Source organism: Pogoniulus pusillus, chromosome 1 (assembly GCF_015220805.1).
Source record: "Pogoniulus pusillus isolate bPogPus1 chromosome 1, bPogPus1.pri, whole genome shotgun sequence".
Lineage (NCBI taxonomy): Eukaryota > Metazoa > Chordata > Aves > Piciformes > Lybiidae > Pogoniulus > Pogoniulus pusillus.
The window spans coordinates 41,178,931-41,206,272 of record NC_087264.1 but is presented as its reverse complement, the minus strand read 5'-3'; the positions used below and the strand labels follow the sequence as shown (position 1 = coordinate 41,206,272).

The following is a 27,342-nucleotide window of genomic DNA, read 5'->3' as shown; positions in this document are numbered from 1 at the left end:
CCGCGGACAGGAGCGCGACAGACGCTGCAGCGCCTGCAGCGCGGCTTTCAGCGGGAGTCCGGCCGCGGCGGGAGGCGGGAGCGCGGAGGTCGTGGCGGCGGCGGCGGCGGGAAGCGGTTCCGGGTCGTCGTCAGGAGCCAACATGGAGCCCGTCGGGCTTGCGGCGCCTTGCTGAGGGAGAGTCGGGCCGCAGCGGGGCCGCGCCGCCGCCATGTCGCTGGGCGAGTACGAGCGGCACTGCGACTCCATCAGCTCCGATTTCGGCAGCGAGTCATCGGGCCGGGGCGGCTCCCGCGGCGGCGGCAGCCTGCCTGGCGAGCAGGAGGAGCTGCACTACATCCCCATCCGCACGCTGGGCCGCGGCGCCTTTGGCGAGGCCACCCTCTACCGCCGTACGGAGGTAGGTTTTCCCGCCAGCGGCGGGACGAGTCCCTGTCGCGGTGCGGAGGAGAGGCTCCTCTTCTCCTCCCGAGGAGGAGTGTCCTGCTCGAGGGCCGCTGTCTGGACGAGCGAGGCCATTTCCAGAGGCTGTGTGCTTGGAGGCCCCGGCGCCCTGAGGAGCCGCGGCTGGGCTTGCTCCCGGCGGTGACTGACAGTCCCCGGTGACAGCCTCCGGCGCCCGAGCTTCGGAGAGCAGCCCGGGCTGCGGAGCGGTGATCTCAGCCCTCGATGTGGAGGGCTGCGAGTTTTGAGCTTCGGCTCGTTTGAGCACCTCCAGTCTCTTGATCCTCATAAGTTGTGTAGGGAGATGGAGAATCTCCCGATGCCAATAGATTCCTCCTTTTGGTATGTTTTATTCCAGCCGCAGAGGCCATGGGGGTATCTCATCCAGGTAACTCTCTCACGTATTTCAGCAGAATCGTAGAATCATTGAGTCACCCATGTTGGAAGAGACCTCCAAAGGTCATCTGCTCCAACCTCCCTGCAGTGAGATCCTCAACTAGATCAGGCTGCCCAGAGCCCCATCTTGAATGTCTCCAGGGATGGGGCCTCAGCTGCCTCTTTGGGCAGCCTCTTCCAGTGCTCAACCCTCATTGTAAAGAATTTTTTCCTACCGTGCAATCTATATCTCATCTAATATAAAACTATTGCCCCTTTTTCTATCACTGCTGGCCTTTGTGAAAAATCCCTCTCCGTCCTTCTTGTAGGCCCTCTTTACCTACTGGAAGGTGGTGATTAGGTCTGTCTGGAGACTTCTCCAGGCTGAACAACCCCAGTTCCTTCAGCCTGTCCTCATAGGAGAGGTGCTTCAGCTCCCTGACCATTTTTGTGGCCCTCCTCTGGACCCGCTTCATCAGGTTCATGCAATTCCTCTATTGAGAGCCCCAGATCTGGACGCAGTACTCCAGGTGTGGCCTTACCAGAGCAGAGCAAAGTGGCAGAATCTTTTGATGCAGCCTGGGATGTGATTTGCCTCTAGGCTGCAAAGTGCACACTGTCTGCTCATGTCTAGCTTCTTGTCCACCAGCACCCCAAAGTCCTTTTCCTCAGGGCTGCCCCCTTTCTTTGGGAAGGCCACCCTGAGGCATCACAGCCTGAGCAGCAGGAAGTGTGACCACTGTCCACTCAAGAGGTCACTTTGTGCCTGCCAGCACAAGTGAGCTTACTTTGAATTTTTTTATTGTTTTGGGATTTTTTTTTGTTTAGGACTACCTGGATATTTGTAATGGCTAATGTTTTTCTACAGTACCTTACAGTTATGGGACTGGACATGCACTATTCTCCCTTTACTGTACTAGAGTACGGTTAGTCTTCATTGAAACAAAACAAACTCTATTTTTCTTTAGCAACCACATAGTATAATTTTTAGGTTGTACGGGTTTTGGTGGTTTTTTTTAGTGTGCTGCCTGTCTTGAAAGGTGCCTTCAAGCCATCACCGTTCCTAGTGACAAACAGAAAGCCTCAGAGCTTAACCTTGTACAGAATCTTTGAAATCTGTAAGAGACAGGAGGGTCTCTAGACCTTTACTGAAATATTAATGCCCTGCTATAAAGGCATGTACTATTGTCTTAACAGTAGTGTGTTTTTAATTAGAAGGTGGTTTTCTGTTTCAGGATGACTCACTTGTGGTGTGGAAGGAGGTGGACCTGACTCGTCTGTCAGAAAAGGAGCGTCGTGATGCTTTGAATGAAATTGTTATCCTCGCCCTGCTGCAGCATGAGAACATCATCGCCTACTACAATCACTTCATGGACAACACCACACTGCTGATTGAGCTGGAGTACTGTAATGGTGAGATCCCTACTCCCACTTACAAACAAGTGGCGGACACCTTGCTGAGCCACTGTCCTGCAGAACATGCAGGGGATATTCCGGGGGTGACCTCTGGGAAGCAGTGGAGTGGAGGTGAATTTTGCTGCATAGCTGCTGAAGAAAAGATTGAGAACGCTTCTGATTGGGTTGTGTCTCAGGTGCTGAGGGAAAAAGCCCAGCTGTTAACTCAGGCAGTAGATGAGTTTTTGAGTCTTCTAAGTGGCTGGTTCAGTGAAAAATGTGGGCTATTAGTAATGTATGCTTTTAATGTGTCTTGCTGTGTTTTCAGGAGAACAGGGCAGGGAGAAACAGGGGAGACTTTCTGCCTGTACTGAATGGGGCTTTTCTTCAGTAGTGTCACTTAAAGATCCCTCCATTTGGCTGTTACAAATCTAAGTTTATAAATCAACTAGCACACTGCAGTTACGATTTTTTTTCCTGCCTTGTGCTATCTGCTTCTATTTTTCTACTATTAAAGGTAAATCTGGTCTTTCTGGTGATGGAGAAAACTTTAAAATTCCATCCAAGAGTAGATGAGATGGTATTGTTTGGAGTTTGCAGCAAAAATGGTCTCAGCTGGGTTGGAGAAGTAGAAGGATTTGATAGGAGGATCTGAGTTGCAGCTGCTTGAAGACAGCTGGAAGAGGAGGTCATATACAGCTAACCCTGCTGGAGCAGGATGCTTACCTTGAACTGCAATCAGTGGATGGGGCATCATCAGTGATGAATGGGACAGCACCTGTGGCTAGGTGTCCTCTGTGTATTTGGGGGTTGCATTAAGTTGTCATCAGAAGCTTTCTTTGGTGGAACAGGCTATCATATTGTTATCATCCTAGACAGATTGTTTTCACTAGGACAGGTTGAAGAGAGCAACAGAGTAGTGTGAAGTATTTTTGAAGGGCGTCAGATTTTCTGGTTGGCAGGTTGGCCAGAGCTGGATTTGTTTCTCTGCTTTCTTATTCTTATCCAGGGTGGAGTCCAGTGGCAGAGTAGGGGGTGCTCTTTGATGCACCATTTCTTCTCTGTGTGTTATTTAAATTCCTGAAAAGACTGCATGCTTGGAGCCAATATAAATTCAGTGGAGGGCATAGAGAGCAGCTGTAGTGCTGCTGTCTGTACATGTTTTGTTAATGTCTTTAAACTGTTTGTTTTACACAGGAACAATAACCAAGAGATAAGCATACAGCCTGCCCTGCCTAAGTGTGTCTTGAGTAATAGAGAACTAGAGACATGAGAATGAGGGAGTCTTATTCAGACTTAGGGATGTTGGTTTTGCTGGTGTGTTAACAGTTGTTTCTCTGACTTTCTTTGCTGTGCACAAGTCCAAGAGAATTTGTGAGTAATTTTTCAAGTAAGGCTGCACTAGTTGCTGTCAGACACATCTCAGAATACAAAGTTTTTAGTGTTTAATTTGCACTTCTGGAGATGGAGAAAGAGCTTTCAAATTTCAGTAAATACTGTTCCCAGCTTACAGGGGAGGAAGCCAAGTTACTGATTTATTAGCCTGTAGTTCTATATGTATATCATGGCTCCACAAGATTTGGATTTATCATTGGGTAATATCAATTAAGACATCTGAAATGGATTTTGGAAGAAATACCCTATAAAATACATTTGTGGAAAAGAAAACAGTGTCAGAAGGTTAGATGTGATTAGGTGAGGCAAAGAAGAAAGTAATTAACTTTTAGTATATGTGCACAGAAGTATTGCTTATCAATTAAGAGCTACCTGGTCTCCTGGTCTAGGATTTTGGCTGTCGTGCTGCTCTTTGGTTCAGAAAAGCTGCAAAAAAGATGACTAAATATCAGAGATGAGGAACAGAATTCCCTAAAAGGCTGCATAATTTACATCTTTAGGAAGGAGGTCTGTAAGAAGAGGCAGAAGTGGATACTTTGGTTAAATGGTGAATGCAAAGAGTGATGTGTAAATAATTTCCAAATGTGACTGTAAGCCAGAAAAAAAGGAAATACTGAGAAGTTGAATGAGATGAAAGTAAGCAAAGGATGTCTTAATTAGAATACCAGAAAAATCTTCCCAACGTGGAAGTCTGAAGTAAGTCCCTCAAGAAGACAAAGGAGCTGTTGTGGCCTGCTTTGAACATCTGCAGTTCAACAGGCCCGTGGAAATCATACAGCAGAAAGCTGCCTTGCATCATCCCTGTGGGAATGGGAAAGAGCTTGGTGTTTCATTACTCTTGGGACATATTATATGATAATTGGGAAGTGGAATAGCAACAGGACATGATCAGAGATTTGATATTTACTGATGTAATGCTAATCTGACAGGGAGTCAGATGTGGCCTTCATCATCACTTCTTTTACCTTTCCTTGATTTTCAGTCTGCTGTCTGAAATGTTGAGGTTCCCTAAGGAGCCTGCTGATTGCAGGCTTTGTTGCTGCAGCTCTGTTGTCAGTGCTTTGTGCATTCTGCATCAGTATATTTGGCAGGACAAATGAAGGAGAGGGGCAGGTCAGGGCTGGGCAGTAACTGGGGAACTGCTTGTGGGGAAACATGCTTTCAGAGACTGCTCTGAACTTGCAATTGCTTGCTTTCTCTCTGTCTTCCCCCCCCCAGCTTGTGTTACTTATTTATATATAATGCTGAGCAGGACAATCTCACATGATTTGGAGTACAGGTTAAAAATGGTTACATATCTCAAGAAGCACTTGCAGGTTAAAAAGTAGGGAGGGCTAGCCTGTCTTCTTACTGATTCTCTTTATTAAATGGTGGTGTGAGGAAAGAATAATCTCTACTTAAGATCAGATGTGACAGTGAAGTTCTTATACGGAGGGAGAACTTAATTTTGTGGGTGCCTGACCAGTTCAAGTGAAGAGTGCTGAGGGAGAGCTATAGTGATTCACCAGATCTCTTAGGGGATTTGAATACTCCCAGGAGTATCATCAGAGTAACTGCTGCCATTAGCTAAGATACTAAGATTACTAAGAACTCTCTTGTCTTTCTCACTCACTTAAAATTACAGGAGGGAACCTCTACGATAAGATTCTGCGGCAAAAAGACACGTTGTTTGAAGAAGAGGTAATTTGGACTAGTTTGAGGGAGCAGTGGGGATGGCTTAGTGGTTATCTGAGTACTTCTTTTGTCTGTAGTGTTGGTGGGGAGTTTCTCTGTATATTTGGGAACTGACATCCTTTGTCTCTCTTTGCAAGCATTTATCAGCAACTCCTTTCGTTCCTTTTTGGCTGTGTAAGCAGTATAAACTTCTGGGGGAGGAATAATGAAAGAGAGCTCAACTGACTTTGGCCTCTTTAACATCTTGACTAACTTCTAACTAAAACCTCTTTCTCTGTTTCTTCCTGGTTGGTACTCAGATCTCTCTCATCTTAATCATTTTGTAGGTTCTTCTTTGAGTAACAACTTCAAACCTGTCTCACCAGAGATTTTTTTCTTGTTCCTTTTTCCTTTTGTTTTATTTTTCAAACTTATTTTCTGCTATCTGCTTCTCTTTTATGCTGATGTGGTTGACACTTAGGCTTGTTTAGCTTTTAATGACTTGTAAGGCCTTCTGTCTCATTGTGAGTCTTAAATGGTCACAGTTCATATTCCAAAGGGGTTTTTATTTGAAGCCTCACAAAACTTATTCCTACCTTTGCAGATGGTGGTTTGGTATCTCTTTCAAATTGCATCAGCCGTGAGCTGCATTCATCGAGCAGGAATTCTTCACAGGTAAGCGTGGCATGCAATAAAGCTAAAGCAATCAGTGCACTTCATGGAAGTGAGTGCAGAACTTCCTTGGGTAGCCTTTGTTTCTTTGTTTAAATCGAGCACTGAGCTTCTCTCCAAAGTGTAGCTGAACTGCCTACGTGTTAAGTATCATTTACATATAGGATTTTTATCAGGCTAGAACTCATCTTGTGATAAATGTGCAAGAAATTTGTATATGAAAATAAAATTGCTGTGTTTGATGCTGCAGCTTTGTGAACAAAGAGTTAATCCACGTAGGAAGGAAGTAAATTGGCCCTTTATTGCCATAGCAGAGAAATAATGTTTGCTAAATTGGGTAGGAAGAGCAGTTGCCACGGGCCAAAGATAATTCCTAACCACTCGAGAATTATTAACTTGCAGCTGACATGCACATCTTTCTGTAACTGGAGGCTAGCAGTGGCAAAGAATCTGTGTTGGTGCATTGCATGTAAAGATTTGTCCTGCATTTGGCCCAATCTCATTTCTTCTTACTTTAAGGAAGTAATATAGCTTGTTAGCTGGTAATGGTAATTGTGACACTGGCTCTGAGATTTCAGTGTGTCACCAGTTACCTCTTTCTGTTGCCCTTTTCTGTTTAGGAGAGGTAAATGTCATGGCTTCTGTGTGCCTCAGGAAAGCCATGGTGTTCTGAAGAGGACTGCATTTGCAGACAGCTGTTTCCAACGTGATTCGATCGTGTGCTGCATGACATTCTCCTCTAGCTAATGAGCATAGCTGTGTGAGGATGTTTTCTGTGAGAGAGCATTCTGGTTGCTGCCTTTCTAAGTCTTTACTAACTGGAAAGCCATGTTAACGGAGAGTTGGTACTCCATGCTCAACAAGTAGCACCCAAGTTTGTGACCTGAAGTACATGTCATGTCTGTCCTGCTTTGCAGTGAGGTTTCCTGCTTACCATCTCTGTTGCCCGTTTTCACAGCAGGGCTCACAGTTTAGGAACACTTGATGTTGTCCTGATCTGCAACTGGGAAGTTGTTGATGGTACGTTAGGAAAAGGAGATGTTAAGAAGTGTTGGCCATGGGAAGCATATCATACTGTGGGGGCTTCCTTTCTCTGTTTGCAGCCTCTTGTATTGATCTGTGAAAGTGCATTTAAATTACTCTCTCTGGGATGAAGTGTTTTCATTCAGTTTTGGAGTCCAGCATTTTTGTGGCCATCTGAGCATAGCACGTTTCTGTTACAAAGAGTTGGTTCTGAGGTGTAAGGTAGGGGGATGTGCTCAGCTCTTTCACACCTTCTCTGTGTGTATTTTCATACATACATATTCATGCATATATTTATGCTTTTAGGGACCTCAGTGACTCCTGCCTTGTGTCTGTTTATAAAACCAGGAACAGTAAGACCAGCTCAATGACTTTCATATAAGGAGAGACCAAAAGGAAGAAAGGACTGTCTTTGATCTGTGGCCTTTACATAGGTGTCTGGAGCATGAGATTTTTAGACTGTGTTGTGTTTATGTGGGAGTGGGATAAACATGGATAACTGCAGTTACTACTCCAGTACTTGAGGTAAATTGCCTTTGGAGAGCTCTTTGTGTGTGTGAGAGACAGTACTGGCAGGGTAGAAGCATTTTGAGGGGAAGGCAGAGCAGTGTGCGGAAGACTGAAATCCAGAAATACATTTGAGTATCTGCATTTGTTTTTCTCCTTTCAGAGATATAAAGACATTAAATATCTTTCTAACCAAGGCAAACCTGATTAAATTGGGAGACTATGGGTTGGCAAAGAAGCTGAACTCTGAATACTCTATGGCTGAGACTGTAAGTATCTGCTGCCTTTGTGTATAAACTGAGCTGTGTTTGTTTTTCATCTCTGCATGCCTTGCAGAAGACCAGGGATACTGTATGTTCTTGCTGCTTGTTTCTCTGATTTTTTTTCCTCTCATAGCTTCATTTCCTTTGATGTTACGTCACTATCACTGCCACATTTGCTGGTTTGTTGCAGCCTGCAGTTATCCATGTTCTCAGATTACAGCTAAGAGCTCTGTCGCTCTGGAAAGCAGCAGTAGACTAAAGATGAGTGCAGTGTGGGTGTGGAACTGTGCCAGAGCCAGTGTAGCTGTGCTATAGAACACTGTTGTTCTTAACCCTGGTACCTAGGTATGGAATCTGTGTAATTTGAGGGGGGTGCTGTCTGAAGGTACGTAGACCTTGACGTCAGTACAGCATTCTCCCTTTGCATTGGTTAAGCCCATTTTAGGAATTTAATCTGGTCAAGCTGCTGGGTTAACAGTAGCATTTGCCTCAGATGGGTCTGAGGTAGTTTGTATGTGCTTGCCTGACATTGGACCATGCCATAGATATGTCTCCTATTTCTTTAATACTCAGGCTCTGAACTGAATTATAGAGAAGCAAGAAAGGCATTCGTGCTTCTTATGGTAACTAGGTGTTTGGATTATTGGTCATGCTCTTGGAGAGGGACTTTGTAGGAGAGATTAATTCTACCAGAAGGCTGTCAAGCTTGACTTTGTTCCAGACCCTTCCAGAACACGATTTTGCAGCCAGAGTTACAACACAGGGTAATCTGTATTGCAGACATCTGAAAGGCTCAGCTTGGATTTCCCAGTTCCATCAGTTTCTCTGGAAAGGAAGACATTGTCTCAAGCTCTTTCTCCTAAAAGCCTTTATTACAGTTTGGGATGCAAGCCAATTTGTACTTCCCCTTACCAGGCTGTGTTATTAGATTTAATGCAAGCTGTTGGTGTTCTGTTAGGATGTATAGTTAAATGTTTGCCAGCTTCCTTCCAGAACATGAGTGCTATTGTGCAGTTGCACAGTAAGTAGGCTGCTGCATAAATCCCTCACTAAGCTGGGCTGCAGCAAAACCACTTCTGTTCTGTCACATTTTCATGGCCTTTTGGCTTTTTGAGAAAGTACAGTTTGTGTTATGAGTTTACAGGTTTGTTTTTGCCTGTGTTCTCTGTGCTCATCTACACTTGCAAGCTTTTTTCCTTTTTAACATCTGAAAGATGTTGAGCTACGTACCTTCAGCCATCTCTCATTCTTCTTTGGGTGGCTGTGCTCTGGGCTAGATGTTCAGTTTGTGATCTAATGACCAGTGGCTGTCTGGAAGCCTTTCTTGGCAAATAGAGTGCAAAACATTATTGTCAGTATTTGTCATTGAAGCAGTCCAGTTAGGAGTTTGCAAAATGTTTTATGTCTTGTTTGGCATGATTTCAGTTACACCTGGGAAGGCTTCTGTATTTAAATGCTGGGTTTGGGCATTTTGTGTGTGGTGGGTTGTGTTTTATTTCCTGAAACTAGCTGTTCTGGAAAGCCCGCTTCCTAAGTGAAAGCTTTTCAGATAGCACTCAAGCTGGCTTTCAACTTACTTGACCCAAAAGTAACTTCTAGCTTTGCTAGATCCTTGTTCCTTCAGTTTCTTGTGAGGGTCCAGAGAAGGGCAACGAGGCTGGTGAGAGACCTCGAGCACAAGCCCTGTGAGGAGAGGCTGAGGGATCTGGGATTGTTTAGCCTAGAGAAGAGGAGGCTCAGGGGTGACCTTATTGCTATCTACAGCTACCTGAAGGGTAGTTGTGGCCAGGAGGAGGTAGCTCTCTTCTCTCAGGTGGCCAGCACCAGAACGAGAGGACACAGCCTCAGGCTGCACCAGGGGAAATTTAGGCTCGAGGTGAGGAGAAAGTTCTTCACTGAGAGAGTCATTGGACACTGGAATGGGCTGCCCAGGGAGGTGGTGGAGTCGCTGTCCCTGGAGCTGTTCAAAGCAGGATTGGACGTGGCACTTGGTGCCATGGTCTAGCCTTGAGCTCTGTAGTAAAGGGTTGGACTTGATGATCTGTGAGGTCTCTTCCAGCCCTGATGATACTGTGATACTGTGGTTTCCATATGCCTGCTCAGTACTTAAGCCCCCTATTACCTCAAAATGTATTACATTGAAGAGAGGGGCAAGTCCTTGCTGTGTTGTCACGACAACTACTCTATTGAGAAGTAGGTACCGCATCAGAATCTGAGTAGAGAAGTGTTTAGCATCTTCTAAGAAACTCAAGCACAGACTTGTGGATGAAGAGTGCCTGTTGTTCCTATCCCATCCTTCCAGCTTGCTGGTGGGGTGTATCATCTGTGTCACCTCAGTGCTGTGTCAGAGCTTCGTCTAGCTCTGATGCTTATAAGCCTTTGTAAACATGATGGCCACAGAGCTCCTGAATCGAAAGCTGCTTAATGATTTCTGATTTTCAAATGTGTTTTTTTTTTCATAGCTGGTGGGAACTCCATATTACATGTCCCCAGAGCTCTGCCAGGGTGTGAAATACAACTTCAAATCTGATATTTGGGCGGTGGGATGTGTCATCTTTGAGCTGCTTACTCTGAAGAGGACTTTTGATGCTACTGTAAGTCTGCAAACTAGGATGGACTGAGTAGCCTTATTTTTTGTCACCCTAAGATTCACACTTGGCTTATAGCTTTCTTAACTCCTATTTCTTTCATTGTTTAAATCTACTGATTAAGAAAACAGTGGCCTGGGAGTGCTGACTACAACCAGAGAGAATGTCCATGTGATTTCCCCTACCCTGCTTTGCAGATGCCTGTCTAGCTTCTGCCATACCCACCCTTGTCTGCAGCACTGGGTTTTCCATGTGCATGTACTAGCCTGTATCACAGCTGCGAATGAAACACCCTTTTCTCTGCAAGAAGGAAGTTTGTGACTCTAGTCTTTTTGCTTTTTCCCAGCATTACTAGCTCTGAATTATCTGTGTAGCATTTTGTAGGGAAAACTTCCAGCGTTTGGATTTCAAGGATTTAATCCTGTTGCACTAGCAAAGTTTGAGTGCAAGAGAAGTGTGGTGGAGCTGGCATGGGGAGGGTGAAAAGGAAGCATTGCTAGCTGTTATATGTCATTTACCAGGTTGTGTTATGAGGTGGGAAAAGCTGCTAGCTGCCATGGTGCAAGATTTTGTAACCCTTCAAGAGGCAATGTGAGAATTCCATCCTCTCATGAATTCCTCTCACAATGGCTGCTGAATCCCTGGTAGCTTGGCTGCCGTGCAGTGTTTCAGTGGCAGTATGCTGCACAGGTGATTGATGCACAGAAAAACCTGTCCTTCCTGCACTGTTAGGGAATTTGGTGAGAAGCTGCATGTTGTCACTGACTCCTAGCTATCAGAGATACTTGCTTCTGCAGGAATTATTATTAGGTTTCTGGAGGACCTGCAGGCAGGGAAGAAGAAGGATGTGTCCTGATCAGAGAAGGAAAAAGGAAATAATGGTGACCTGTAGCATAGCTCTCCCTTGGACACATTGTCCAGTTCAGTTTCCTTGCAGCTGGTTTCTGCTTTCTGCTTAGAATCCCCTGAACCTTTGTGTGAAGATTGTACAGGGAAATCGTGCCATGGAGGTTGATTCCACTGTCTACTCCCGGGAACTGATCCAAATGGTGAATTCCTGCCTTGATCAGGTTAGAGAAACACTTCTACATTTTCAGACACCCATTTGCAGCTGCCTAAGACACAGAATTCAGGAGTGAAGGGGATGACCTGCCTGTTGCAACATGAGGGCTGTTGATGCAGGGGAATTTTTGAAGCCTGAAGCCTTACTAAGGCTGGGCTCCCTCTAGTCCTCTGAAATCATTATCTCTACGTATTCAGTCCTGCAAGCTCTGGAGGGGTGCTGAGTTTTCTCTGATGATGATCATTTAGTGGGCTGGAAGAAGCAATTATTTTTTAATACAGTACTCTGGAGATGGGAGCATTGTCTCAGTACAGTCTTTTAAGGTTCTGGCTTTCTGTAGGGAATTAATTTCTTAGAAGCAAACATAATATTGATACCTTCAGAGTGTGGAAGTACCTTCTGCAATTCCTGGCATTTATGCTTATTCATTCTCAATGTTTAATTTTCCTTCAGAAGTGAGTCTGGGAAGGAGGTCCATGCAGGCTTGAACTAGGTTTTCTGGCACAAGACGTGGTTGTAGGTGATGAGCATTTCCCAGAGAATGACCTGTGGCACGCTTCTTTCAGGATCCAGAGAAGAGACCTACTGCAGATGAGTTGCTTGAACATCCGCTGCTCAGCAAACGCAGGAGGTAATTATATGGTCTTGCCTGAAACCTGCACAGTTATCTGAGAGGACAGGAGGGTTAGTGCAAACTAAGGTGTTTTATGTTTTTGTAGCAAAGTCCTCAAGTTAATTTGGCCTGACATGAGGCAGTTGTTGGAATACACTTTATCCTTTCTAGGAGAAAAGTGCGTTCTTGCTGTCTTGTCTCCTGCTGTTCTGGTGGTGCATGAGTACGGTGAGATAGGTCATCCTTTGTCTTAGAAGCTGTTGTACTGAGAACTTTGAGGCATTCCATTTTGAGGCCCCTTTGAGGAATACTGGTGCCTACTCTTCAAATCTCTGTGAACCAAAGGGTCATAGAGATCCTCCTACAGTCATCGGGAACAGTGTTTCATAATATATACATCATGCAATTTAGAGGCTCTTGCTGTCTCTCTTTGTTGCCTCCCTCTTCTGGAGACAGTTGCATTGAAATTGACCCATTTTAGCTTACTGTGACCATCAGCCTGTATGTGCTATCTTTTTATGAAAGGTAGATTATAGTTCTGGACTCTTCGGATCCCATATTGGTTGCTTTGGGAACAGCAGTTGTTTATACTGAGCCTTCTGCATGGTGGTCAGCAAAATTTTGAGCTTTGTCTTGCTGTATGCACTGGTAAAAGCCCAAATCCTGATAATACTTAGCCATTTAAGGTTATTCTTGTGCAACATGGGTATTGGTTGGCCACATTCTAGTATATATGGGGTTTGTTTGTCCTCAGCTCTACTGGATCCACACAGTACATTACTTCTGCCCTATTTACTGTGTATTGCTGTGAGCTGGTAAGCAGCTGCCACGTTTCCTCCAAGAGCATTTGGTTGGAAAGCAAAGCAGTCTTGTGTGTGCTGCTTGTCAGTAAATTGCTCTGGGAAATGTTACTGTCCCCTGAAATGCTTTTTGTCCTTTCACAGGGAGATGGAAGAGAAAGTTACATTGCTTAACGGGCCAAATAAGCGACCAAGGTAATTATTTGGGCACGTGTTTGAAAGGAAGTCTGGAGAGAAGAGCAGTCCAGAGAGGAACTTTGCTGAGAGTATTAGCCTGTGACAACCTTACTGGAGCAGTATAGTTTAGAAGATCTCTATGGAGGTCCCATACAGCTCTAATCTGTCCTACTTTACAGCCTGCATATCTGAGGATGTAATGTAGATCCCTCCTTCCACACAGATTCCCTTGAAACAGGAGGAATATGACTGTCTGAATATTGACTCTTAAGTGAATATAAATGTCTGTCATGAAACTAGTTATATACAGATGTTCTCTACAGTCTACAGCAAGCCTGTAAGCAGAGTTGTTCCATGAAGCAAATGGCTTCTGTGACATGTGTAGATGTTTTTTGTTGATTTGTCAGGTTTCTCTTTTTTTTTTTTCCCTCATAAACTTGGAACTAATACCTGAGCACTTTTATGTGAAGTTGTTCACTTCATGGGTTACTCACAGTTTGCTTTGACTGTAACTTCCACTTTGCCATCTGCTCATGAATTGATTCTTACCTGTGTTGAGGAGTTGCAGTTTTGCCCTCAGGTAGAAGCCTGTAATTTAAATAAAGAAGGGGAATTTAGAAGCTTTTGAATGCTTCTGTATTTTGAGCAAGATATCATCATTTCATTTTTCAGCTCTGGGGCCATTCAATGAAAGTCTGGTCTTTTGAAATTGGTTTGCAGGCTTTTCCCAATGCTTCCTCGAGGCTATTTTCTTGCTATTCTCAGACAGGTTTGTCCTGAGTCTCTCTCTAGCACCTGAGGCCTCACAGCCCCTCAACAAAGAATTGTAGAATTATCCATAAAGTTTGGAAGCAACCTCTGAAGTGGTCATCTAGGCCAGCCCCTCTGTGAGTGGTTGCAAAGAAAAAACTGATAACTGTAGGGAATTGAGTAATAGCAGTGAACACAAACTGGTTATTAAAAGCATGTGTGTTTTGGGGGGGCATCTTGTGCAGGTCAAGTACCATGAATGAGGCTCCCATTGCAGTGGTGACTTCACGCACTAGTGAGGTGTATGTCTGGGGGGGTGGAAAGTCCACCCCCCAGAAGCTGGATGCCATCAAAAGTGGCTGCAGTGCACGCCAGGTGTGTGCTGGCAACACTCACTTTGCTGTGGTGACAGTGGAGAAGGAGCTCTACACCTGGGTGGTAAGTGAGAGGAATTGCAGGAAGGGGCTGCGGGTGGGAGAGTCCAGATTGGTCACTGTTTATGAACTTGGAATCAAATGGACAAGCAGCTTGGAAAAGGACAAATCTGTTTGCAGTGGACACTGTAAGGCCATTTGCTTCAGGACTGACCCATTTCTTCCTGGGCAAGTGTGTGTTTGAGAGAAGTTTTCTACCATGACTTGTGTTGGAGACTTTCCATGCTCTTGAGGATTGTAGTTGGTGGACTCGCAGGCCCAGACCCTGAGTCAAACATCTTTTCCTCCTCTCCTTAGCTACTACAAATGCACTGGAGGCTTTGGGATGCTCTGTTTGCTTTATGTATTCTTGAGTAAAATTCCCCAAGTTTAGAATGGATGGGATGAGTAACATTGCTGTAATACAGATGTCATCTTGTCATCTGTGAGGCAGCTGGTGGGTGAAACCAGAGATGTCTTAGGCTAAACAGCTTTGCTTTTTATGATGAGTGGAAATTCTGTCATAGTTTAAAGGTCAATAAAGAAGTTCATATATAATGCATTCAAAACAATTGAATACAGTCTTCTCAGGGTTGGGTGGTTAGTGGCATGGAGGTATTCTGTGTCTCCAGGTTTCCACAGGCCTTTGTATTGGTGGTACAGAATCTGTTAGGACATAGTAGAGAATGTTGGTAGGTGGGTGAGAGGAGAAAGAGATGGTAGGTCTAGCCACTCTGGTGACAATTGTTTCATGTTATGGGTTTCTTTGCAGCCATTAGAATGTATTAAAATAGGTCAGAAAGTGGAAAGATGAATTTCAGTCCTGCAGCTGGGAGCAGGTTTTGTAGCCAGGCAGATCAGAAAGGAGCAGGGATTCCTCACCAGCTGGTGGCCTGAGACTGGAGACTCTTTGTTAGCACGTAGCTGGCTGAAAGCCTGCACTGCCATTTAGAATGTTGCCTGCTGTTGTGCCACATAGCAAATAGTCTCTTCCCTAAGGTAGCTAACACACTTTCACTTGCTCTTTGCTCTCTTCTGTTGTTCTTTGAAGTGTTGTATTTACTGATGCCATCTCTGCAGTTGTGGATATGTATCCTTACCAGGTGTTTGTCTTGCAGAACATGCAAGGGGGCACCAAGCTGCATGGGCAGCTGGGACATGGAGACAGAGCCTCTTACCGGCAGCCAAAGCATGTTGAGAAGCTTCAGGGAAAAGCCATTCGCCAGGTGTCCTGTGGAGATGATTTCACAGTGTGCATTACAGGTGAGAGCAGAGAACATCTCTCTGCCATGGAGATGTTTGCTTTGAAAATAAGATTGGCAGAGCAGCTTTCTGCACAAAGGAAAAAGCCCTGTGTGTTACTCATCCCTCAGTTTTGAGGACAGTAATTGTGATACTGGAGATAGATCAATATCATTATACAGAGAAAGTTACTGACTGGGGTGTTTTGCCAAGCAGATTCTCCTTTTTGGTGATGAGGTTGGGTGTTGAGCACAGCTCCTCATGGCTGTGCAGAGTCCCTGCCCTTATCAGTGCATGTGTTGCCTCCATACATGCAAGTATTAAAGGCAGAGGAGCCAAAGTCAAGGGCATAAAAATGTTTGAAGCTTTTTGGACTGTATGTGGAAGGCATCACCCAACAAAAAAAGATTTGTATCAGAGATTGTCTGTTTAATTTAGAAACCTTGAGACCTGATCTCTGTCTCTAGTTCAAGCCTTGCTCATACTTGTATTAAGTCTTAACTGTGGTGTTGAAGAATTTTAATCATGCTTTACCCATGAAAGCAGTTCTTGACAAGATGGTTTCCAGCTTATTTTGCCAGTGCTGGAAAAGCAGAGGTTTGACAGAGAAAAGCTCAGATGCTCAGTGTACTGGAGGAGAGACCTGAGGGGCCAGAGGATCAATTTGTGGGTTCCTGCTAAAGAAAGTGGCAGGTTTAACTCAGATTTTTGTTTAATGTTAGTGGCCTGAAATAGCTGCAGGTTGTAGCGTAAGGTCGTTCATATGTCTTAATGTGAACAAGAAAAGACTCCATATTCTCCCAATAACCTTTCTGCACTAAAGAGAACGATGATTACAGGATAGAAATTGCAGTAGCCATGTCCTAGGAAGTTAGTATGCAGTTCTATGTGCTGACCAAGCTTTCCTTGTGTCCTTCAGATGAGGGCCAGTTGTATGCCTTTGGCTCAGATTATTATGGATGCATTGGTGTTGACAAGGCTTATGGCTCTGAAGTACTTGAGCCCCTGCAGCTGGATTTCTTCCTTACCAACCCTGTGGAACAGGTCTCATGTGGAGATAACCATGTGGCAGTGCTGACAAGGAACAGAGAAGTTTACACATGGGGCTGTGGAGAATATGGTAGGTAAAATCACCTGGGAACCTAAAGGGACATGCCTGCTCCAAAAAGTAGCCTGGTGCAGGTGTGTAAGGCAAGGCCTACCTGAGAGCCCTGGGGCAAAGACCATTGTTTGTTTCGGGGATTTCTTTCCTTGTAAGAATGAGGAACTGTGGGCTGAGCCCTGGAGCATCCTCTGGGAAGCTCCAGGGTGCTGCTTGGCTTCCTTGGAGGCAGGGCAGTTGTTCTGTGAGTGGGATTGGATTATCTTGAGGATTGGCAGGCAGTGATGCACATAGGGGAGCAAGTTTCTGGTTGTGCAGGGGCATTCCTTTGGGACTCTGGAGAAGGCAGTACCATTGCTTAGAGATGGGCACCTCATGAGGCCATTTCTAACTGCAGTGTGTTCACCCATGCAGGGCGCTTGGGCTTGGATTCTGAAGAAGATCACTATACCCCTCAGAAGGTAGGGCTGTGACTACTTCTCAAGATCTGCATAGGCATGAATCCATATTAGTTGTTGTTTGGAAATATTAACTGAGGCCCAGGTGGGTTTTCTGAGGTGTCATACAGGGCTTGCAAGCATTTTAACTTCCTCACTTTAGTTTTCTTCATAGTCCTTAGAGATCGTGGCAAAGGAACATGCCACTTCTATACCAGCCAGCATAATGACTTGCAGTTTCACTGATTTGATCTCCATGCTGCAACTGGAAATGCCCAACTTAATGTTGTAGAAAGCACAGTTGGAAACAGCAGATTGCTATAGAGTGCAATAAGCTGTGAGTCTTTGAATGGGACATTGTGAGGTAAAGATGAGTTGGAATTAACACAACTCTCGAAGTGCAGTGCTAGATGTAATTGAGGTAGTCTAACCCATTGAGGGTTACAAACAAGAAGGATGTACCTGGTAGCCAAATATCTGTGATCACATAGTATACACCCACACAGCCTAGAACCTAGCTGGGTCTGGTGCTTGTAGACTCCAGCTGGCCAGAATGCTGTGCACCGTGTTCCTGTGCTGGCTTACTGCTGTCTGCGGACAAGGTCTAGAATGCCTTCAGCTTCTGCCTTGTGACTGGAGTTTCAATGTGCTGCAGACTTCTGGGCTATTCTTAAGCCTTCATTCAAAATAACTGCATTGGCTGTTGTCAGTGCCCCAGCTGGCTGAATCACTGCTCTAACCCCAGACATTTTCCATGTGCCAACTTTTATGTAATAGGTGTTGGGATTTTGATTTTCCTGGGATATATTTATTCCATATAGGTGGATGTGCCGAAGACCTTAACCATTGTGTCTGTTTACTGTGGCTGTGATGGGACTTTCCTGCTCACCCAGACAGGCAAAGTTTTGGCATGTGGACTCAACGAGTTCAACAAGCTGGGCCTGAATCAGTGCACATCAGGGATAATAAACCATGATGTAAGTGTGTTTAGCTCACTGGCTACAGTTCCCAGTGGTCAGTAGTATATGGGGAAGTGAAGGTCCTGTGACAGTGACAAAGTGTTCATTAGCTTTCTATCAGATTGTTAGTTGCAATCCAAGACAGTAACTACTAGGATTATGGGGAGAGGCAGTTTGTTGCTCAGTTTCTTGCCTGTGCTACGGGCTTATGGTAGATCTGAGGTAGCAGAGCAGATAGTGAGCTGCTCCAGGGCGACTTAGCCAGTGACACAGTGGCGGTTATTTAATGTAGCAGTGTTGAGACTTTCTGGGTTAATGTTGTGGTCTGCCAAGACCTGCTTGAGTAGGTATTTGGTGATAAATGTGTGTTTTTTCACTTTGTGCTCACCCACATCTTTTCTCAGACGTACTATGAGGTGCCATATGCCACTTCCCTTACTCTGGCCAAGCAGCTGTCCTTCTACAAGATCCGCACCATTTCTCCAGGGAAGACACACACAGCTTCCATTGATGGTGAGTTCTGTCTGTTGAGAACTGGATACTGGTTGCTGAATTATTTTACATCACCTTTGCCCTTTCAGTCTGACCTTTGGTATTGAGGGTTGTGTTCTTGGTAGCAGGGCCTATGCCTGCTCTAGGAACCCAGGATTTCTGTTCCTCAGCCATGTTGCCTCCTGGTCAGATGACACTTACCATCTTCCTCTTTTTCTTTTAATGGGAAGAAAAAAGTTTAGGAAGAAATCATGCTCTGGGATAACAAAGGAATTGTTCAACAGAGTTAGGCTTTGCCTAGGTGACACCAGTCACAGGGCTGCGAGGGAGTCGAATCTCCCAGCATCAGAAAAGGGGAGCAATGGGAGAGGGAACTGGGGAGGTGTTTCCAGGCTAAAGCCATTCCTCTTGGCTGGCACTGTCCCCTCCCAGTCTGGCTGGCTTCTCAGCAGAATCCTTTCTGGCCGTGGGCTGTTGCTGCTAGTTCTCTGCATGCATGGCTGCTTCCATAGCTGGGCCCTTGCTGTGACTATCTCCTCATTCCTCCTCTCAGAGCGAGGCCGCCTGCTGACCTTCGGCTCCAACAAGTGCGGACAGCTTGGTGTTGGGGACTATAAGAAGCACCTGGGAATTAACCTGCTGGGAGGCCCCCTGGGGGGTAAGCAGGTGATCAGGGTTTCATGTGGAGATGAATTCACCATAGCTGCTACTGACGGTGAGTGGGTCTTTGCAAAGTTGTGGTGGTTTTCTTGGAATTAGATCTGCAGGGTGGTTAACTGGCTCCCACTGATCATTTCCTAGACTACCCTTGCAGCACTGCAGTAGACTAAAGAAATCCTCCTAGGCTGAGGCTATCTGACCATGGTAGTTGTCCCAGTGCAGCGCCAAGTGCTTGCTGTCCGTAGGGCTGCAGAGTGCCAGATTGATGACTGTCTGTTAGATTTGTTGGATTAGATACTTTGGAACAGGAGTTACAGCAGAGAGGCTGTGATCCTTGTAGCAATTACAGGCTGAGAAATTGAAACTCCTGAATATCTCTTTCCTCAGACAACCATATCTTTGCCTGGGGCAATGGTGGGAATGGGCGTCTGGCCATGACGTCGACTGAGAGAGCTCATGGCTCAGATATTTGTACCTCGTGGCCTCGGCCAATATTTGGATCATTGCATCATGTGCCAGACCTGTCGTGCCGTGGCTGGCACACCATCATCATTGTTGGTAAGTTTAGGCTGAAATATGGGCAGGCCATCTTGGTTATGGTGAAGTATTGCTTGCCAGGACCAAGACTATAAATCTGCCTGGGAACAGGCCAGGCTACTGTGGGGGAATGTAGCTCTAGGCCTGCAACATGGGCTTTGTTATGTGTTGTTTTAGGGTTTGTTCTGCTCTCTGTATAGCATTCGGACTAAATGCCTGTTTCTCTTCTTGCAGAAAAGGTGTTGAACTCTAAAACAATCCGTTCCAATAGCAGTGGCCTGTCCATTGGTACTGGTAAGTAACTTGCCTGGAGGAACTGTGGTTTAAGTTCACAGTGTGGTGGGTGCAGTTTGATCTTGCAGCATGGTTTCACTTCGAAAGGTCTCACAGAAGAGCTCAAAGGAAGGAAATCAAGTTGATGCCATGCATAGGAAGGGATAGCCCAAAGCTGGGAGAGAACTGGAACAGAGGAGTGACATGGATGCAGCGAGGCCTTTACAGTTGAGGAACTCGGTTTGACAAGGAAAAGCTGAGAGGAATTCACTGAAGGTTGCTGATAAGGAAAGGGAGGCTATGGGGCAGCTGCTGGAGAGATGGAGTGTAGTTTCTTGGACCTGTAGGAAGACTGGAGCCATAAAACTGCAAAAGACTGCTGCACACAAACCCTTTTGGGAATGTCTGTAAGGAGTACTAGGAGATAAGCTGTTCAGGGAGATGCTGCTAGCATATGCTCTCACTGTGGCCATACAGCCCAAATCTCTGCATCTTCTCTGCTCCAGCTGCAGTTTGGCAACAGGAAGAGGAGAGGTGGGTAAAGTACAAAGCTTTCACTCTTGTTTGCTAGTGGCTCAGAGCTCCACGACTGGAGGAGGAGAGGAGGAGGATAATGAACAGGAAGCAGAGACCTCCAATCCCAGTGGAGGCTTTCGGGGAACCATGGAAGCAGATCGTGAGCTGGGAGGCTGGATCAGCACCACAGAGGCTAAAGGAGGCAACAGTGCTGACAGTAGCTCCTGCCCTGGCTGGCTGCGAAAGGTAATGTGGTGTCTCAGAAATGCCTTCAAATGGGAATCTAGGCTGTGGAAAAGCCAGTGGACTCTTCTGCCTTTAAGGGATGCTCTGAGCTTTTTTGTTCTCACAGCTGTGGTGCTGTGTTGGGAGCCCTTTAGGCCTCGCTGCCTTTTTTACCACAAGAGGGGGTTGGTGCATTGAATGAGACGAGATCAGCTGCTGGAAGGCAAGTAGGCCTGACAGTGCTGCTTTTGTGTATGCAGGAGCTGGAGAATGCTGAATTCATCCCTATGCCTGACAGCCCCTTTCCTCTGAGCATGGCATCTTCGGAGCCCGAGAAAGACACTCTTCCTTACCAGAAACTTCAAGGACTAAAAGTCGCCTCTGAGGAACCTGTTGCATTAAACAAGCCCAAAACAGAGCCCTGGGTAATGTTACCCAAATGCATGCTTGGCCAAAAGCTCTTGGTGACCAGAAATGGCAATGTGTGAATTTCAGGGAGGGCTGAGAAGAGGGTGTTGGGTTTGCCTCATTCATCTGGATGAGGAAAATAGGGCTGTTGATAATCAGACATGATGCTGCAAAGAGAACTATTCACAGGAATCTAGAATGCAAAGATGAGGCTTGGTGAGACTGAAAATAATTATTGCAGTTCTGTAGGAAAATGCAGTTAATGCAATTAGAAGAGAAGCCTAATGGAAAGTAGAAATCTAGTAAGCAGAAATTGCTGTGAGGTAGGAAAATGAGCTAATAGGAAATCATGGAGAACCTTATTCCAAGAGTTTTCAGTCCGAGGAGTAGGCACAGATCCTGGGCCTAGGAAAAGGGGAGTAAACCATACGAATTTTAGTGATAAGAGCATAGGAATAGCTTTCCCAGGAAAAGGTGTGAGTTAGTGGCTTTGTACTGAAGATGTAATGATTAATTGCTTGCTGATCTTGTCTGCTAGAAGTTTAGGCAGTTGAGAAACCAAGTGAGGTTATGCTTTCTGGTGTCTTCTTGTAGTACGTAAAACTCCTGGCCTTGCTCTCAAACCTGGTTTGACTTTCTCTGTGTCTCTGCAGCCTGCTTGCCTGAGTCCAGCTGTGCTGTGCAGTGAAGGGAAGGCTTCATCTCCCAGTGCAGGCTGCATGTGCGGTGCTCTTCAAATGGAGGTGGCACACCTCCGAGGCCTCGTTTTACAGTGTTTGGAGGATCAGAAGAGGTTGCAGCAGGAAACCATTCGTCTGAGTGCCCAACTCCGGCGGTTTTGCCGAGGGACAGAGGGAATGCAGCAGGTGGGGACTCATCACGTGAGTGCACATCCATGTTCAGGGCTCACTACACTGACCTTGTCTCCTGTATAGATTGTGGAGGCTGTGCAGAAGAAAGCAGCTCTTACTCAATGTCTCTCTTAGAGCATAATGGGGGAGACTGAGCATGATGTCTGTCTCTTTGAGCTGATAATGCAGGCTCTGGTAGTAGCAAACAGGAATGAAGCCAAAAAGACAGTTTCCTGTGAGGACAGTCCAGTCCTTGAAGGACCTAGGATTCCCTGTTACTTTGCCTGATGAGAAGGAGTAGGCAGTCAGATGTCACAGAGAGTTCCAGATGACTGGGGAACAGGAAATGTTCCTGTGCAATTCCTAGTTTCTTTGCAGTTAGTCTTAGAGCTGCTTGGGTAACTGTTGTGTGCTTTGGCAGGTGGAGGTTCATTCCAAAGGAACACAGACAGCCAAAGAGGAGATGGAAGTGGATCCGAAACCTGACCTGGATTCAGATTCCTGGTGTCTCCTGGGAACGGACTCGTGCCGGTCCAGCCTCTAGTCTGCTGAGCCCACTGGGATCCATCTAACTTCACAGCACACTAACCGAATGCAGAGAGCGGCTTTCCTGGCTTCAGGGCACTCGCAGACAAGGAGCGAGGCTGGAGGCTCCAGAGCAGCACCATGGACGTTTGATACGAACTAGGAGTGAGTTTGAAAGGGAAAGGGCCCCTGAGCTCTAGGCCAGCTCGGTGATTGAAGCAGCAGCAGCTCCTCTTTGTACCTTATCTGTCAGTTCTGCACCTGAGGCAGACCGGCCCCATTAGGGTGAAGGCTCTAGTAGCCACTTGTGGCCCTTTCATTGTTTCACTGCTTATTAGGAGCTGCCTTTGGGACCTCAGTATTCATCACTGCATCTCTAGATGAGAGGAGGAGACATGTTATGTACTAAAGCTGGCTGAACCCCAAGACTTACCACTTTTACTTCAGAGGGGTGAAGGACTAGGATCCTCTCCCTACCACATGGTAAGGCCCAGCGGGTGAGGCTGCTCCCCTCTGCTCGGAGGCAGAGAGAGCAGATAGTGTCTCATTATGGAGGAAGTGGAGATCTTCCTGTTGCGGAGACAGTGCTAGACAGCGTGTCCCTGGCCTTGAGGCACAGCTTCTGGCGCTATGGCTGTGTCCGGTGGCCTGTGTAGACAGAGTTTAAAGGCTTTATTCTGGGTGCCTAGAGCTTTCCAGCTTCCAGGCAATGCACTGACGTGAGTGAATGAGGTGTCGTTTCCAGTAGTGGTAGCGGGGACTGTCTGAGATGGGATCTCTGGTTCTCCGTTTAAGACACCTGCTTCCAAACAGGTCACAGGCATCTGGGCCTCAGAGTAAGTCACACATTTCTTGCTCTAGCTGCTCAACTTGTTTGCCAGAGCTTCTGGCTTCCTGGCACAAGCCTGTAGCTGCTCCCTGCTTGGCTTCTGTTCTGCTCAGCCCCTGATGCCCATGCTCTGTGCAGCTGTGGGAATAATCAGTGGTTTTTTATTCAGTGTTTTGATGAAGCTGGAATGCATTTTCCTACCCAGAATAGGTCATTAGTGCTGTGGTCACAGGATGCAGCCTTCCCCAATGACTGTGAGTATCAAGTCTCTGTCTGGAATTCACCTTCTTCCTACAAGCGAGAGGCTTTCCTAAGAAAATTGGAGAGGGAAAGAAGCATGTTTTCATGCTCGGTATTTTCTTAATTCCTGTTAGAGAATGAGGTTAATTTTATTCCCCTTAAATTGATTAGCAAACTGTCTTTGAACTAAGCTTTTGGGTGCAGCTAGCCTCCCCTGCCTTATGTGAAGCCTCTAAGGAGTCCTGAGTCCTTCTCACCTTTGCTGTAAGACGGGTTGTGACTTCAGTAGGCTTAAAACATCCCCATCAATGGCATGTCACTAGAATTGCCTTAGATTTGTTGGTTATCCAGTCACGTCTCATGGACTTCTTTTGAGAGACTGTTTAGGGGAGCCAGTATTCCCCATTTGTCTCTAGAGGTGGATGCCAAACCACTGCTTGCAATTTATGCTTCTTGAATACTTCTTTGGTGCCTATTGCTTGTATCTTGGAGCTGAATCAAGTGCAGTCTCCAGTGCAATGTCCAGGGTAAGGATTGTACTGAAGGAAGAGCAGGGGAACAGCCCTCCTGGAATGTGGTGAGCATCAGGTGCCCTGATGTGGCCACATTGTTTGGTTGCCTTTGTGACTCTGCTCTCCTTTCTCCCATATGTATTGGAGCCAGTTCTTATGTTAGGGTCCCGGCCTGAAGGTGGTTGTTGCTGTTGGAAATGATTGAGTTGGTCACGTTGCAGAAGTGCCGAGTGAAAAGCTGAGCCTGAGCTGTCTCCCACATGCAGACACCAAGTTGATGGGAGTCGCTCTTGTGCAGTGCACTACTATCCTCATTTCTCAGTGCTCTGTGGTTGGGAAGCTAGGTGCACAGACTGGATTCCCCTTGGATCTAGTGGAGAATTAGAGTCCCTGACAGAGGATGCTCCACAATCACACATGTGCCTTAGAGGATTCACGCTCCCCAGGTTGTGCTTGTTACAGACCGCAGATTTCACACCAGCCAGCTATGCAACCAAAAAAAAGGAGTTTAAAGCCAGCACCTTCATCTTGGGCTGAAACGGGAAGGGCAAGTGGGCAGAAATGCTTTTGAGCAGTTTCAAACCCTTTTAAATTCTCCCCTTCTTGCAGTGCTAGCTCTGTATGTGTTGGTCTCCTGCTAGTATTGCTACAGAGTTGTTATAGTGGAACACAACTTATGCCTTGCTCTGACACTCTGGCTGAAAACTAGTTTGTCATTGTCTTTGTTTTTGAAAGGTTAAAGGGTGTAGTGGTTTGGAGTTCTTGTTTAAATAAATGTTTAAAGTCATTCTCCTGTCTTGAGACTTTTTTTTTTTCTCAAGAGAGGAAAAGGAAATTTGGCAGTTTGTTGTTTCACCATCTGGGTTTTTTGCTTACAGAAAGAGGGCCAAGGGGCTTGCAGGTTCTTTGCTACATAGGAAGAAAAAGAGTCAGGTTCTGTGTCACTCATTTGAAAAACCAAACAAACAAAACCCCAAACCAAACAAAACCCCCAAACAACAAAACAACTCTTTGCTGCTGCGTCTCCTCCTAGTGAAGTCAGGAGGCTTTTATGTGGGTGTTTATTTCAACAGCATGAGTGCCAAGTGGGAAATGAGTGATGGGAAGAGAAAGGCTGCAAGGGAAGAAGTACCTGTTTCTCTCAGAACATCTTCTAATGCCTACAGAAAGAACCTGCCTCTACACATGCTTGGCCAACTGTTCCTGCACACTGTACTTAATGCCTGTCACTTCTAACTTTGTATCAGGGTTTTCAGTAAATTGTAAAATGCCTTGAAGAGGTTTAAAGATTTAAAATCACCACAGATCTGGATACTTGAAAATGCAGCATGTCTCCAAGAGGGGAATTGCACTGCAGTAACAGCAGAGGAAGCTGAGCTGGTGTAACAGGTTGAGTAGTGCCAGAGTTAACACTATGATTGCAATGCAGCAGGGTAAATTTCTCTGCCGAGTCTGATGCTTTAGTAAATTTTAAACTAGTTATGAGGCACTTTGTAGATACTGCTGCCTGTCTTGATCTGAAACAATGGCTCAGCAAAAAAGGGTGAACTGCTTGTGATTAGCCCAGAAACAAAGATAACAAGTGAAGCCTGGTGATTTAATTTCAGTAACTCCTGTTTAATGTGCAGTTTCAGTCTCCACATTAGCTGTATGTCATGTAAAAGAAGTCCCTTGCAGATGGATTTACTTTACAGGATCAAAAGCTTTTCTGTATGTGTCTGCCCCATCAGCATTTGCACTCTGCAAACTTTTGGGGTCCACTAAGGAGAGTCAACAAAACATGGTGCAAGGGAAATTGATTTACTATTACAGGACAGGCAATTGTACTGAAATTAACTACTTTAACTTGGTTAACCTTATATTAATTCAAGGAGGCTGGCATGAAGCTTCCAGTTTACCCCTTTCCTACCTATTGTCACCTATTGCTATCATGTATTTCAGAGCTCCGAACTGAGCATTGGTCTTGCTTCTCTAATCAATTTGACATAGCAAATTGTTTTACTTTGTTTTGAGTTTTCTCCATTTTTTTCTCTCTAGGTTTGTACACTCACACTTGGCCAGCACAGTGCAACACTGACCCTTTATAGGACCTTCACACTCTAGGGTGTTCCAAAGGATTGAGATTTCTGCCCACATATCTGTACATTGGAAGCTCTCCAACTTCTTTTAGGAGTTTGGTTCACCCATTGCAGTCTGGAGTGTTTCTTTATATTCTGCTTCTCACTACTCCAGTTTAATCTGGCCACTTTGTCTAGGTTTCCCTGAGCTTGTTATTATTACTGAAAAACTCCCACAAGGAGCTGCTGGAATTTTTTTGTTCCTTGTTTGCTTCCCATTGCAGTTTTCTCATACGAAGTCATCTTTCGTACTTTGGGAACACAAAACACTCCATAACTATTTAAAACAACTTTTACACAATGTAAGTTGTTTAATACATTAAAGATCAGAACCTGGAAAAATAAGCAACTTAACTGATGACAGTTCCTGCATGTCTCTAAGCAGATGATTCTCCAAGGCACAGAACTGTTACAGATACGCTCTTCACACTTCAGACAAGAAGCATTGGGCAGAAAATCCCAGCCAACCCCCAGCTCGACTCCAGCGCAGGAGTCGAGTGGAAAGGCCTGCAGGGCGGTGGGGGGGGGGAACAGTTTTCGCGCTGCCTTCTCCTCCCCATTCAAACCCTCGGAGGGGGGTGGGAAGAAGAAAGAAATTTGGAATACTGCGGAACACACTTTCAATCGTTTATGTAGCCAGAAATAAATCACGCTTTGATTCCGCTTTCTGCCTGAGCCCTGAGTTACTATGGTAGTAGCCGAAACATGCTGTACTGCCAGAGAAATTGTTAGACAACTCTAAGGCGTTTCCCATGACACGTTCCTTCAGCTGGGGCACTGTAGAAGTCTGACACGGAGGCACACGGTAAAGCTCCGACCGCCTCCGTGTCAGACTTCCCGCGGGTCGTTCTACGGCATGCCCTGAAGCGCCGCAGGTACCCATGCCGCAGGCCAGCCTCACGGTGCGAGATGGGTTACCTGCGGGGCTGTAGCCGGCGCTCCACCCGGCCTCTTTGGCAAGCCGCGTCGCCATCCGTTTTACTTGCCGCTCTCTCATCGCCCGAGAGACCTGGCACCTCCTGCTGCTCTCTGCACTTTCGCTCCGGGGCGGAGCAAAGCTCTACCATTCGCCGCCGCCCCGGGAGCTGCGTTGGCGGCTGTTGCCTGGAGACAGGCACGCGCACGGCCAGCTCCCCGCCGCTCTCACCGGCGAGAGGCCTTTCGGTGGTTCCCCGCACAATACACCCGTTCCACTCCGCCTTCCGGAGGAGCCCAGCTCCGCTGCCGGCAGAAGCAAGCGAGCGCCCAGGCGCAGCAAGAGCCGCACGCACCGCGTGTGACGGGTT

At 46.1% G+C, this 27,342-nt stretch overlaps 1 protein-coding gene across 4 annotated transcripts; it reads left to right on the top strand.

Annotated features, from left to right (window-relative positions):
* The first annotated feature begins 110 nt into the window (after positions 1-110).
* NEK9 (NIMA related kinase 9) lies at positions 111-24,724 on the top strand. Of its 4 annotated transcripts, none has more exons than XM_064149867.1 (22): positions 111-400; positions 2,055-2,232; positions 5,234-5,289; positions 5,867-5,937; positions 7,628-7,733; positions 10,190-10,321; positions 11,275-11,385; positions 11,945-12,009; positions 12,936-12,986; positions 13,964-14,156; positions 15,250-15,394; positions 16,293-16,493; positions 16,890-16,936; positions 17,734-17,889; positions 18,276-18,384; positions 18,917-19,078; positions 19,411-19,581; positions 19,795-19,854; positions 20,405-20,595; positions 20,835-20,999; positions 21,636-21,848; positions 22,255-24,724. In XM_064149867.1, exons 1-22 carry the CDS (start codon positions 212-214, stop codon positions 22,375-22,377), a joined length of 2,895 nt encoding a protein of 964 aa, XP_064005937.1. In that variant the 5' UTR covers positions 111-211; the 3' UTR covers positions 22,378-24,724. The 4 variants fall into 4 exon arrangements, with proteins under 4 accessions (XP_064005937.1, XP_064005961.1, XP_064005944.1 ...); XM_064149891.1 differs by lacking the exons at positions 111-400; positions 2,055-2,232 and adding exons at positions 2,829-3,176; positions 3,999-4,116; XM_064149874.1 differs by lacking the exons at positions 111-400; positions 2,055-2,232 and adding exons at positions 2,829-3,176; positions 3,412-4,116.
* The last annotated feature ends 2,618 nt before the right edge of the window (positions 24,725-27,342 follow it).